Here is a 12,738-nt window from a genome sequence, read left to right as displayed (position 1 = left end):
ATTATTCACTGTGAACAATATTGAATAGGTACTTGTATTTACTTTTTATACATAGTAAGACGAATAACACACCCTAATAACACTAGGAAGTTCTTGGGTACATCCCAAGTATCTATGGTTATTTCACATACGTGAAGTAGTCCTATTGGCTTCTTATTTGAATTATTTTTCTCCTTATTTGTATGCCATTATCTTTACAACTCTCGGTGCCAATGAATATTGAGCATATATTTTACAGACTACATTAATATCATATCACAATTTTACTAGGTTTATTGAAATAGATATTTCAATACACGGTGGGGTTGGGGCATAGTAGAGACAGGGGAGGTTAGAGGCAGCGCCGGCGCTAGGTTTTACGGGATCGGGGCCAATCATTCTGAGAAGTACCCTAAAATGCAAAATCCTGTGAGCAGAACCCTTGATTAGAAAATGCCTAACCTATACATCTATAAAGTAAATTTGTCTATTATAATTAATTTCAAAAATAATAAAATAATGACATAATTTAATTTAGTCTCAAAAAGAAAAAAACAAGCCGGAACTTATTTATTTAAAAATTGTGAATCAACAAATTAAAATGACTGCTTTATTGATTACGTTGTAAAAATTACAATGGGTCAGGAGATCGAAGAGTTAATATATTTTTTTTCTAACTTTTTTGGAAGCAAATTCATTTATTATTTCTTCATAGTACAGTTGTTCTGAGAGTTCTTTTTCGATACAAATTGTAGCCAGACATGTGAGCCGTTGTTGGGACACAGTACTGCGTAAATAGGTTTTATGAATTTCAGTTTTGAAAAAGTTCTCTCCGCTCCAGCTGATGTTAGTGGAATAGTCAACAATATTTTCAAAATTATGCTTAAATTAGGAAAGGCATTTGTTTTTTTTTACTTCAAAAAGTACTTGAAGCAGATGTCAATTTTCATCTATTGGACGGAAAATGATATAATAATAAATATATTATATATATATATTAATAAAAAAATAATATAATTAAAATATAAGAATTTTAATATTATATAATTACAAATGTGCTACTAAATCTAGATATAGTTAGTATATGCTCAAAAAGTTAAAAATATGCAAAATAAGTTTGCAGATTTGAAATCTAGACTTTGTGAATCGAATTTATGTCATACTTAAATATTATTCTGATTGTGCTAAAAAAATATGCATAGTCATAAACATTATAACACCCGAGCTCTACTCATAACTGTTTGGTAGTCAGTGGTAAAATTACGGAATAAATAAGTTGTATTTTGCATAAAAAATCACTTACACATAAACGCTTTAATGCGAAACTGTAGATGGTAGAATAACAAAGGTCTATTAAAGCTTAAATGTGATCGAAAAAATGTTTGAGTATTAAGGATGATACGATTAGGGTTGGTCGTCTGTCTATAGTACATTTTTCGGTTATTTCCCATTACCCATCTCTATCGTAATTAACAACATTCTTATAAAACAAAAAAATCATAATGTGTATTATTTTTAAACCTCAACGTGTATGCTCGTTTGTTACCATTTTCCACTATAATAGATTTTGAACCGATTGTGATTACATAAGCTGTGAATTCCGGGAGCGATTTTAGCTAGGTTTAACAATCAAGGAATTAAGTATAGTTACACAAATACAAAAAAAACTCTTATTTTTTAATTTAGGGAACTACAACATAATAAAATATGTTGTAGTTAAAAAATTGTCAAATTCAGTCGTGAATCTGGAAATCAAATTCAGAGGAAATCCATCATCATTTCATTCATACTCTTCTCTTGGATTCGTTACTAAATTCTAGCTCTATTAGACTAATTGTATTACTCTTTATATACTTACATATGAAATATAATTATTTTTGACACCCTAAATAACTATTAAATAACATTTTTTTATTTTATTTTAAGCGTCAGTAAATTGTTTCCAGTAATTTGGATCTTCAAACATTTTCCCTAGCGCTCTTAGTTTTAACCACCATAAATCTGCTGTTTCGTCCGGCCTACTAAAATAAAAACAAATAAAAACGTATTTTATTTATAAGTGATTATATATATATAAATAGAAATTATTTTACACTTATTTACCTTGTTGGAAAATCATTTTTTATGTCATCGAGTAAGGTAAACTTATAACTGCTCTTTTTTAGGCCAATCATCACTGCTGAACCGGGTGACATAACTTTCCCTGAACATTGACTTTGTAAATTTCTTATCCACTCACAGGCCATTTGGCCTAACTTTAAAGCAAACGATCGATCAAATGGACTAGGCACTCCGCCGGTTGCAATATTCCCTTAAATATCAGTTAAAAACAATAATAATTATTACTGAATTATTATTTACTGACTATAAATTAAAATATATTAACCTAGAGTTATTGCCCTAGTAGTAAACCAATCCTTTCCTTCTTCACTCAACACTCTACTGATTAGGTCTGTCGTGTAGTTTTCGTTTGCTAATTGACTTCTATTAGCACCATAATAATAGCTTTTTTTTAAAATAGGTAAAATTGATAAGCACTTTTGTTTTTTTTGCACCTGAGTACTAGTCCTCTAGTTATTTTTTTGGTAGAAAACTTTTCCGCTAAAATTTTAATACAGTGTAATATGTCTAATAGGTTGAATTTTTCTTCCTTGATATATGATGCGTCGGCTCCACATGATAGTGCTACGAAAAAAATCGTATTCTATTTTTTTAATGATTAATATTTAACAAAAATTACCTGCCATGGTAGTTAAGTAGCCACAGTTACCTCCCAGTACCTCAACAACAAATACTCGAGGTCTATGCCCTTCTGCAGATTGTCTGATTATGTCGCATAACTGCAAAAGAAATACAAAATAAGGTACTTGTAAGTTATCTCGAATACAATTAATGAGTAGTACCTAATTAATAAGTGCTTTTATATTATCAAACTCAGCAGTTATCATCATGGCTAAAAGTCACTTTATGTTTTCTACATAACATGTCTAGCAATAATTAATGAATACTTATGATTACTTATGGTGGGAAACAAAATGTCTTTCTTCGAGATCAAAAAATGTTGTATAATTATATAAGTATGTTGCAGAAGATTCCAAATTATCTAAAAATAATATTTTTTACACCCCTAAATAAGTTTAATTTAACACGTGTGTGCGTTTCACACAAGAAAAAAAGGTTGAATATATGACAACCAACAATTTTACAGTTGACTCTACCGAACTTTACTTGACTCTAACTGAAGTTGGTAAACAAATTTTAAGTTGACTTCGCTAAATTTTTAGTCGAAAATACTCTGTACTTAGTCAACTATTTACAAACATTTTGTAGTCCCTATTTTTGTCAGTACATAAATATTTTTAAGTACGCCTTATTAAACTATTAATAAGACACGTTGACGTTGGTGGCAAATTGCAGTGTAGATATTATATTACTGTGATTGAGAAAACGTGTTTACGACTTTTAGAAAGAACAGTATAATTTAAGAACAGTGATAAATACAATTTTAGACTGAAAGATCAAACAAATAAAGGATTTAGCGTGACGCAAAAAATATTAACTAGTTTTCGGGTGATCCTTAGCCTAAAAAACATTATCATATTAAATGTATTGTACAACCAAGTGAATCAATAAAAATCATCACTTTTCTCACTAAGAAATAATATTGTATACTATATATTATTGAATATTATTAACTTATGTTTATATATTTTTATTTCTTATTAAAATTTTTATATGAATACATATTTTATATTATGTTATACATTATTTTATGCACGCTATGGTTTGTTGGTTATGAAAATTACTTCGTGAACATAAAGTATTATTCCTTTACAGAGCATTTTAATATACAATTACCTGACCTAAGAAAATATCGGTGGTGGCGTAATGCATATAACAATCCTATTTACATTAAAAATAATTTTATGAATTTTAATAATTTATTTTAGCTTTGATGCGAAGCTGAGATGATGTTTTAATAACATCTTGATTTTATTAAAATTATTTAAACAGTTAAGGTGAATTTAAAAGGGCTAAATTTAGAATATTTCATAAGTCATAACTTCTAGGTAAACAAGAATAATTGCAGTAAAAATGGACGATGATATAAGGATTCCAAGAGTAACAAAAACACAATGTAATCGTGCAAACGCTCAGCCGCAATCAACTGACTTATCTGAATTCTACCACGTTAACTATTTTTTACCTTTTTTGGATTATCTTATATCAGAATTAAATTCACATTTTCATGAAAATAATGATTCAGATATTTCTAATTTGAAATTATTCATTCCTAAATATTTTTTTGCCTATGAAACTCCAGACGATAAAATACTGAATGCGGCTCAGACATATGAAGCAGATTTACCTCGTAGCATTGAAGCACTATGCGGAGAGTTAAATTTATAGAAAGAATTTTGGAAAATAAGTCAGAAAATGTTGATTCTTCAACGGAAGCTTTTAAATAGATGTTCCCTAACATCAAATTCCTTTTAACAATTCTTAGTGTCATACGTATCACAACAGCAAGTGCTAAAAAGTCATTCAGTTCTTTTAAAAGGATTAAAACTTACCTACCATCGACAATGGGCCAGGAAAGACTTAACGGCTTAGCAATGTTACTTATAAATAAATATATTCAAGTAAAACCAGAAGAAGTACTAGACATGTTTGCTAAAAAAAACATAAACGAAGACTTCAATTCGATCTATAATAGACTATAAAGTATGAGAATCTATAAACATATTTTTTCTTATTAATGACCACATGTATAATAACTTACCTAGGTATAAATTATTATTTTGGTGTGTGATATTATGTAATCAACATTATATTAAATATATTACCAATATTGTTTAAAAAAGATGGCATGTATTATTAATTATAATTCAAATTATACAATTTATATGTGCCCCTCCTATCAAAATATCCAAGATCCGCCCTTGTCAGCACACCTATATTTATCCCCTCGAATGCACGTCAACTCTTGCAGTTTTTAACAATATGCTGGCTTTACTGTATAATTTAAAATCAAACATAATGATGCGTATAGATGTTTCATTGTAAAGCTGGCTAGTAAAACTATTGTAATCTGAAACATGTTTATAATATTATACGTATACCTTAATAACTTGATTTAGAGCTGTGTCTGCTCCTAACGAAAAATCAGTCCCAGGTAAATTATTACTATAAGTAACTGGTATGACTACAATTGGTATACAAAATGCGTCATACTTCGATCGGTTTTCATACATTGCTATTGCTGTATGTAGAGCCTGCAGATTGACAAAAAATATAAAATAATATTATGATGTCTATATTCAAGTAGAAATAATTAGTATTTACAGAAAGAAATAAAATATTTAAATAAGCCCTTAACCACAAAAATAATACTCTATATCGTGTTGGGCGTGATGTAGCTATGTTGTAAATAGGAACAATTTGTTAAAACTGGGACTTGAGTCCATTACAAAATCTTTTTTATAAATTCATAAAAACACTTGTTCATGATGATAATTTCCGGTATGGCTACGTTGTATAGCTATACGTTGTATAGGTTGTGTAGGTATATACAACGATGTATAAGGATATATATGATATATATCCTTAGGTAGGATAGGTAGATAGGTGTTTGCCCGTAATCGGTCTCAGTCTGTTGTATGCACTGATGATGGTAACATTGCTGCCGAAATACGTAAAGTGTTATTAAAACACTACAGAGTATTATTTTTCTGGTAACGGGTTTATTTAAATATTTCATCATTGTATTTCTTGAGTATATAAAATCATAAGTAATGCTTAAGTTTTTTTTAGAGTATTTATAATATTTGCCTAATTTTGTTTTAACTTATTATGATGGCAATGCTGCTATCATGAGATGTTTAATTAATAATTAATATAATATAAACAAATTATTTACATTTATCAATTATAAAAAGTATGATTTACTGAATTATAGTCTATATAAAATATATGAAGGCTATAGGATTAAAATAAGATTAAATTATTATGGAAATATAATCACTTCATGTCCTCCAGCAAGAATACATGAACCTATTTTGAAGAGTGCCATTTTCTCCGCCATTATTTCCAACATACGGTCGTCTGGTATTATTCTAGTTATTCCCAATTTAACACCTCCGCGGTCTAACCATCCAATTACACTGGCCCAAAATAACTCAACAACCTATTATTTTTCGCATTGTTTAAAAATATATGTTTGTTATACATACTTGTATAATATTATCAGTTACCTCTCCTTCGATAAATCCTTCGATACCAAATTTGGATCCAAATACTCGATTACCAGACGCTATTGTGTTGCGGACTATGGAATAGGTCAATGCGTTAATTCCGTTACTAGAACCTCCTACGTTCAATATGAGAGTGATTTTTCCCTGTAAAAATATCGTAACTGTTAGAGTTTAGCATAAGTGTGCCTAACAATTTTACATACATTGGCATTTTCTTGACAGAAAGATATTCCTATTATATTTTTGTACGTATCGAGATTTTGTTTGAATCCTCTAAGTGCATAACATCATTAAATTAATTATGTAAACTATTAATTAGAGTAAATAAAGTATAATATTATCTATAATCTATTGATGAAGATAAAAAAAGCTTCTGATTCATTTTCAGCTCTTATGTCCTAAAACAGTCCTAGAAATTAACAAAATTTAGGTTTAATAATATTATTGGATAAAGACCTCCTAATAAATATTCGAAAACAATTTCGACTCGATCCGACCATTTTTCTCAACTCAATGGTAATACATGAAACAACATCAATTTTTTTTGTTTTGGCTGATAATAAGGGTGAAGGAGAGACATTTTTTTACATTTATCCTCATAAGTATAAAGACCAATCACATACGTTTTGTGGTCGATAAGGAATTACTCGAAGAAATCGGTCTAGTTCTAAAATTATTGTAAAATGTAATATACTTTTCAGTTTTAGTTCAAAGCTAAAATATTAAGTATACGAAGTGAACAATTTACCAATCATTTTATTGCACATTATAGCACATTTTATTTAAAATGTCAATTACTTTGAAAACAACCCAAAATTAACTACAATTTTAAATAAAGTTAAACATTTTTAATTTTTGTCTAAAAGGAAAAGCGTGGGACCTCCTTTTATATTGTAAGTTCTTTTGTAATTTAAATTTGGTTCAATATTTGTGTGTGATATAAACATTTCATAATGAATTTGGACTTTGTTGAACAGGGCCCACGCTTTTCTTTTTAGTCAAAAATTGAATATGTTTAACATTATATAAAACTGTAGTTAATTTTCGGTTGTTTTCAAAGTAATTGATATTTTAAATAAAATGTCATATAATTGATTGGTAAATTGTTCTTGTAGTAAAATGTTTTTTTAATTTTTAGTTAACTTTTTTACAATTTTTTAAAAAATTTGTTTTTAAAAAGTTTTTTTTAATTTATTTATTTAATTTTTTAATTTTTAGTCCTATTGTAGATACTTAATAATTGATCAATTCACTAAATTCATTTTGGACGATTTAAAAAAAAACATGAAATTTTAGTGAAATGACCCACATTTTGTAGTTTGTACCTACCTCCCATTTGTGACCTGTATGTTCGGGTCTCATTATTATTAAAGGATATTGTGTTGTCAATTGTCATCCAAAATGAGTGTCTGGGTAAAATTTCAGCCTTCTACGATATCAGGAAGTGGGCTAAATTCATTTTAGGAGATTTGAAAAAACATGAAATTATAGTGAAATGACCCCCACATATGACCCTGTGTAGGGCGACCTAGATGTCCGAGTCCCAATATGATTACAGGATATTGTATTGTCGCCCAAGATGAGTATCTGTGCCAAGTTTCAGCCCTCTACGACATCGGGAAGTGGGTTAAATTAATTTTGCAAGATTGGAAAAATACCAGTACAAACGTACGTACGTACTTGTTAGCGAGTTAAAGAATAGCATGTAAAAATAACGTTGAAAACATTAAAATATGGAAAATTCGAATAAGAATGTCGATATAAATATATAACGAAAAATGTAATTTAATGTAATTTACGATAATTGTGCAAAATATTAAGGGTACCACAATAAACTAAGGTCTAGGATAAATTTAATATTATTCCTATTTTCTTACCGACCACGGAGCTCTAAAGCAGTTTTAAAATCCTTTCGTTCAATTGCCTTGCCTACTTCTAACGTATTCTCAACGCATTCCATTAATGATAGCTTGACAATTTTATTAGATCTAAGACACACAACTACTGATTCTGAAGTATTTGTGGCTTCCAATATGTAAAATACAGCATGTGCGCCCATTCGCGTAGCCTTAATAATTAAAACATTGAAACGTACTTAAATGTATCTAACTAAATAGAAATTATACCAAAACTCGATCAAATGCCGAAGGATTTCCTCCTCTTTGCACGTGTCCCAAAACGGTCACTTTGGCATCCTGTTGTAGTCGATCTACTAAAACCGTCTTAACGTCTTCCGAAGTTATAGCATTACCCTTTTCATCAATTGCTCCTTCGGAAACTATAATTATGTTCAGTCTTTTACCCAAATTCCTTGCCTATAGACAATGAAACCAAATTTACTCTTTATATCACACACCTAGTTTAAAACTTTTATAACTCGAAAAGAAAGTTTTTTCAGAAGTATCGAAAACTATTGTTATGTCATGTTATGTGATAAAACAAAAAATACCTAAATGCCATTTATTGAAGAGTAGTAAAGAAATGATAAATAGTTTATGCAGCTTTGTTTGTAGAATCTGGTTTGATAAACGATCAACTAAAATAACTTACTTACTGAGTATATATTTTTGATTAAGGGGTGCGAACTACAGTTAATCCAATTATTGTTAAAAGATAATTCTTAAACGCTAATCAATTTTAACGCTTACAATTTCAATATATAAGGAAATTGCCTAACTAGGATTTATCCAATTTGTATAAAAAGTCTGTTTAATTGATTTCCTTTTGTTGAATTCATGATATAAAGTGGCTTAAAATTATAAAAAATTACACTAAAAACATTTTTTCCGATACTGTTATTATCATTTGATTTTCAATCAAACAATCAACCTACATAACACTTAACCGGAAAATACTAAGTTAGCATCTCCGGTTGTTAGGGAAAAATGTGTTTTAATGTTGTATTTGATAACTAAATTTTAAAAGTGCGTATTATGTTTTATGTCTCAATTGTTTTTTTAAATTAGGGTACTTTTACCAATTTTTGAATTATTTATAAAATAAAATTACTGCGATGCTTCTAAGTACGGAATGTATGCCATTCCGTACTTAGAAGACAAATGAATTTCAAACTTTTACTTACCTCGTTTACGGAATTACAAAGTCTTTCTGGCCAATCCATAGTTTGTGGCCATTCTCTGATGAACAAGTAGTCAGCTTCACACATTAGTGCGCTTTTAATAGCCAAATATCTAAAATATAAACACGTTTCCGAACAGATTTAGTTCTAGTAGATATGGATTTCTAAAATGATGAGAGAATGAGAGAATATAGTACTGACTTATATTTAATGACTAGAGAATATAGTATACACATATATGCCGGGTTACGCAATCGTCCATAAAAGGTTTAATGAACGGTTAGACATTAATAGGTTTCTATTAAACTAATATCTGAATCAGCATAAAATATTATAATAGTCACATTTATTAATCTGTGAGCTTTACCCACAAGTTCGGCCCATAACTTCCATAATGAAAGTCCTTTTGTGGGACGAAGCGGTGGATGTAATGGCGTCCACGGCTTCGAGGATCCGGTGCAGAGCTGTATCAGCACCGATGGTCATATCGGTGCCGGAAAAATCGTTATCGATGGATCCTACTATACCGACTAAATTCAAATGGCTATATTTCACTGATGACTCTTGGCTGATTTCATCTAAAGGCATTTCGATAACAAACAAATGATTGCGCAATAATATAATATGGTACTGTAGGTACTTTTTTCGCGTAGTTCCTTGATAATATTTGGCCATTCCTGTCGAAAAATATGAGCACCTGTTAAAGAACCGTCGCCTCCGATTACTACCAAATTGGAGATACCCAGAGTTATCATGTTTTTCACCGCCTTTAGTCTTCCTTCTTTTGTTTTGAATTCCATGCATCTTTTAGTGCCGATCGAAGTTCCACCCTGTGATTACACCGAGTAACATAAGTCACGGCAATATCAAATGTGTTATGTTAATTTATCAATCCCTGAAATATTTTTTCATACCGTACCTGTCCAAGTATGAATGACACGTCATACCACGTAGCTTTTTGTATTAGCTCTTCGCCTTTGATTAGTCCAGAATATCCTTCTTTCACAAGATAAACATTAATTCCGAACTGTAAACATACTCTTACAACAGCTCTGACGGCGGCGTTCATTCCTACAAGTTATACATTAAAAAAGAATCGCCGCTGTGATAAATTATATTTAATTTATTGTCAGCAATGCTGTACCTTGTGAATCACCCCCACTAGTCAAAACGGCTAATGCTTTGTCAATGTAATTCTTTCGAGGATACATTTTAAAAATGTCTTTTAACTTATTCAACGACCTGTAAATCAAATCAAGTACTCCAATAAAGTTGATTTAACACATACTAATGTAAGTTGTATGAACGAATCATACTTACGACATGATTAAACTTAAACTTTTAATTAAATCTTGAATGAAATTTAGGTAGAATTTTTAACTGAAGTTTGTGTGGTATTTGTTTAAAATCATTAACTACAGCTTTTGTTTATTAAAAAATAAATTTTGACCAGTCATTTTTATTTTATTATTTCAAATGTTATTTTGTAAGAAATTTCATTCAGTTTTTTAGGTATTACTTAAGACATACGAAAGGTTATATTTGTGTGCTTTTTCGAACGGATATAGTAGTGGGATTTTTTTTAATTGTAATTTTCATGGAATATACTACTATTGTGTAATCATAACCAGTTATTACCTCTAATCTGGTGGTATGGGCTTTTCGGCACTGGGTGCTCGTTATAACCGTACGTACATTTATCCAGCTATCTTCACGCGGACTATACAATTTTTTTTATAAATATTTAGTATGGAATTATTATAAGTACAAATGAATATTTTAAAAACTTCTATGGTTTTATTTACGAAGGAGAACAAATTTTAAAGTATACTTTGTATAGACAGAACACATAATTTATTTTTTAAATATTTAATTATCCTAAAAGAGTATATCAACTATCGTTAAAATAAATATCCTTATAATACATTTTTTTGATCTTAAAATATGTTATCGTATAAAATTATATTCTTAAGCTACGTATCCGTAAAAAACCAAGATATACGAGTATAATTTAACCACAAAAAAAGCATCATTGTTAAACCAGCAGTATTGTATCCTTAATATTCTTTTAAATCTATAATTTTATATCATTAAAGACAAAATATATATTTTGAATTTTAATACAAAAAAATGTCTCAAAAATATTCTTTTAAAAATCCTTTAAATGTTATCCAGCCATAGATATATTTAAAATCCTATTAAATATGTTTTGATTGTCCAATGATGTATGAATTTATATGAATTCACCATCAAACCAGGGTTTTAGAATACCTAATTAGTAGTTAGTATTCTAAAACTCAATTCATATTTTTTTTCTACCCATAAAATAGTTAAAAAATTCATACTAATCCTATACAAAATATTTACATTGAAAAAGTTTTAATAAATGGTTATTTTATAATAAGGTATGCCGGCTTTAAATTTCTTTAATCCCCTTTTCTACACAAACATTTGTTTTGCCCTTAGTAATTAAATTAGTTAAAACAACTTACCGAGTTGGTTTGCCAAAATGTCCTAGCCCATAATTCGAGCTTTTAAAACTTCTAAAGCTTTATAAAATCTTACATTACATGATTTTTATAAGATTTTATCAGTTTTTTGTTTATATAATATCATTTTATTCAATTGCGCAGTTTTTGGTCTAATGACTGTTGTTGAGTGATTATTGACTTCTAGTTCTCAAGGTTATTTACCTATATTACTTACCTATTGTTTTTTTATAATTCATGAATAATAATACTATTGTCTGATAATTACCCTTCTACATCCTTATCAATGTTCAAGTATTATATAAGTATTATTAACATTTAAAAAATGATTAAATTTATAATTGTATAAACTCGTCCATCAATTGCCTTTGTTCCGAGGCTTAATATTCAGTAATAAAAAAAAAAAAAGACTGCCATGTAACTGTAAAACGACATGAAATACCCCTAATTTTATTTGTTTAATTTGAAAGAAGAGTTATAACACATTAACTTATCTTTTTTTTTTTTTACAATGTCCTTGTTCCTATGGTAAAATGTATACACAAGAGTAAAGAAAACGTATATACTCTTAATGACGTAAACTTCTTGAACAGCAAAGGTCGGAGTTGAGATAGTAAGGACGGACTACCTAGAACATTTTTTATTTTTATTATTAGAATCGATTGAGAGACTTGCAAAATTATTATTCGAACATCACTCAATAAATAACTACTATGTGAAGTGCCAAAGACCTTTATTAAAAGTTTTATCCAACTAATCATTTTTAAAAAATTTTTGCATCCAACACACAATTTTGTATAGTTAAATATAAGTATAAATATAATAACTATCATACTTATATCATGATTCATGAATTTTACCTAAGCATATAGTGACAAATTTACTTAGCTAATAATAAATATAATTTTATACTTTTCGAAGTTATATGTGTAATGAT

General features: G+C 28.9%; 1 protein-coding gene across 1 annotated transcript; it reads right to left on the bottom strand.

The window, feature by feature from the left end:
* Positions 1–1,864: 1,864 nt before the first annotated feature.
* LOC126844424 (ATP-dependent 6-phosphofructokinase-like) lies at positions 1,865–10,565 on the bottom strand. The gene is made up of 16 exons (XM_050582612.1): positions 10,457–10,565; positions 10,232–10,383; positions 9,953–10,142; positions 9,680–9,890; positions 9,316–9,424; positions 8,360–8,548; positions 8,111–8,301; positions 6,437–6,506; positions 6,234–6,377; positions 6,005–6,166; positions 5,103–5,255; positions 2,720–2,819; positions 2,535–2,664; positions 2,366–2,463; positions 2,083–2,290; positions 1,865–2,000 (listed from the first exon to the last, which is right to left on the bottom strand). The coding sequence occupies exons 1-16, from the start codon at positions 10,521–10,523 to the stop codon at positions 1,901–1,903; spliced, it is 2,274 nt and encodes a 757-aa protein (XP_050438569.1). The 5' UTR covers positions 10,524–10,565; the 3' UTR covers positions 1,865–1,900.
* Positions 10,566–12,738: the final 2,173 nt, after the last annotated feature.

Source organism: Adelges cooleyi, unplaced genomic scaffold (genome assembly GCF_023614345.1).
Source record: "Adelges cooleyi isolate 19-005CV unplaced genomic scaffold, UGA_ACOO_1.1 ACOO_flye_CR_arks_rails_tigmint_CR_PRNA_651, whole genome shotgun sequence".
NCBI lineage: Eukaryota > Metazoa > Arthropoda > Insecta > Hemiptera > Adelgidae > Adelges > Adelges cooleyi.
The sequence above is the reverse complement of the archived record's forward strand: the minus strand, read 5'-3'. Positions and strand labels throughout refer to the sequence as shown.

Excerpts from the sequence above, each read along its gene's own strand:
- LOC126844424 (XM_050582612.1), bottom strand. The coding sequence starts at position 10,523 with ATGTATCCTCGAAAGAATTACATTGACAAAGCATTAGCCGTTTTGACT. Across the intron at positions 6,507-8,110 it reads GCTTTAGAGCTCCGTGGTCG|AGGATTCAAACAAAATCTCG; the intron begins GTAAGAAAATAG and ends TTATGCACTTAG. Across the intron at positions 2,001-2,082 it reads AAAAATGATTTTCCAACAAG|TAGGCCGGACGAAACAGCAG; the intron begins GTAAATAAGTGT and ends TTTTTATTTTAG.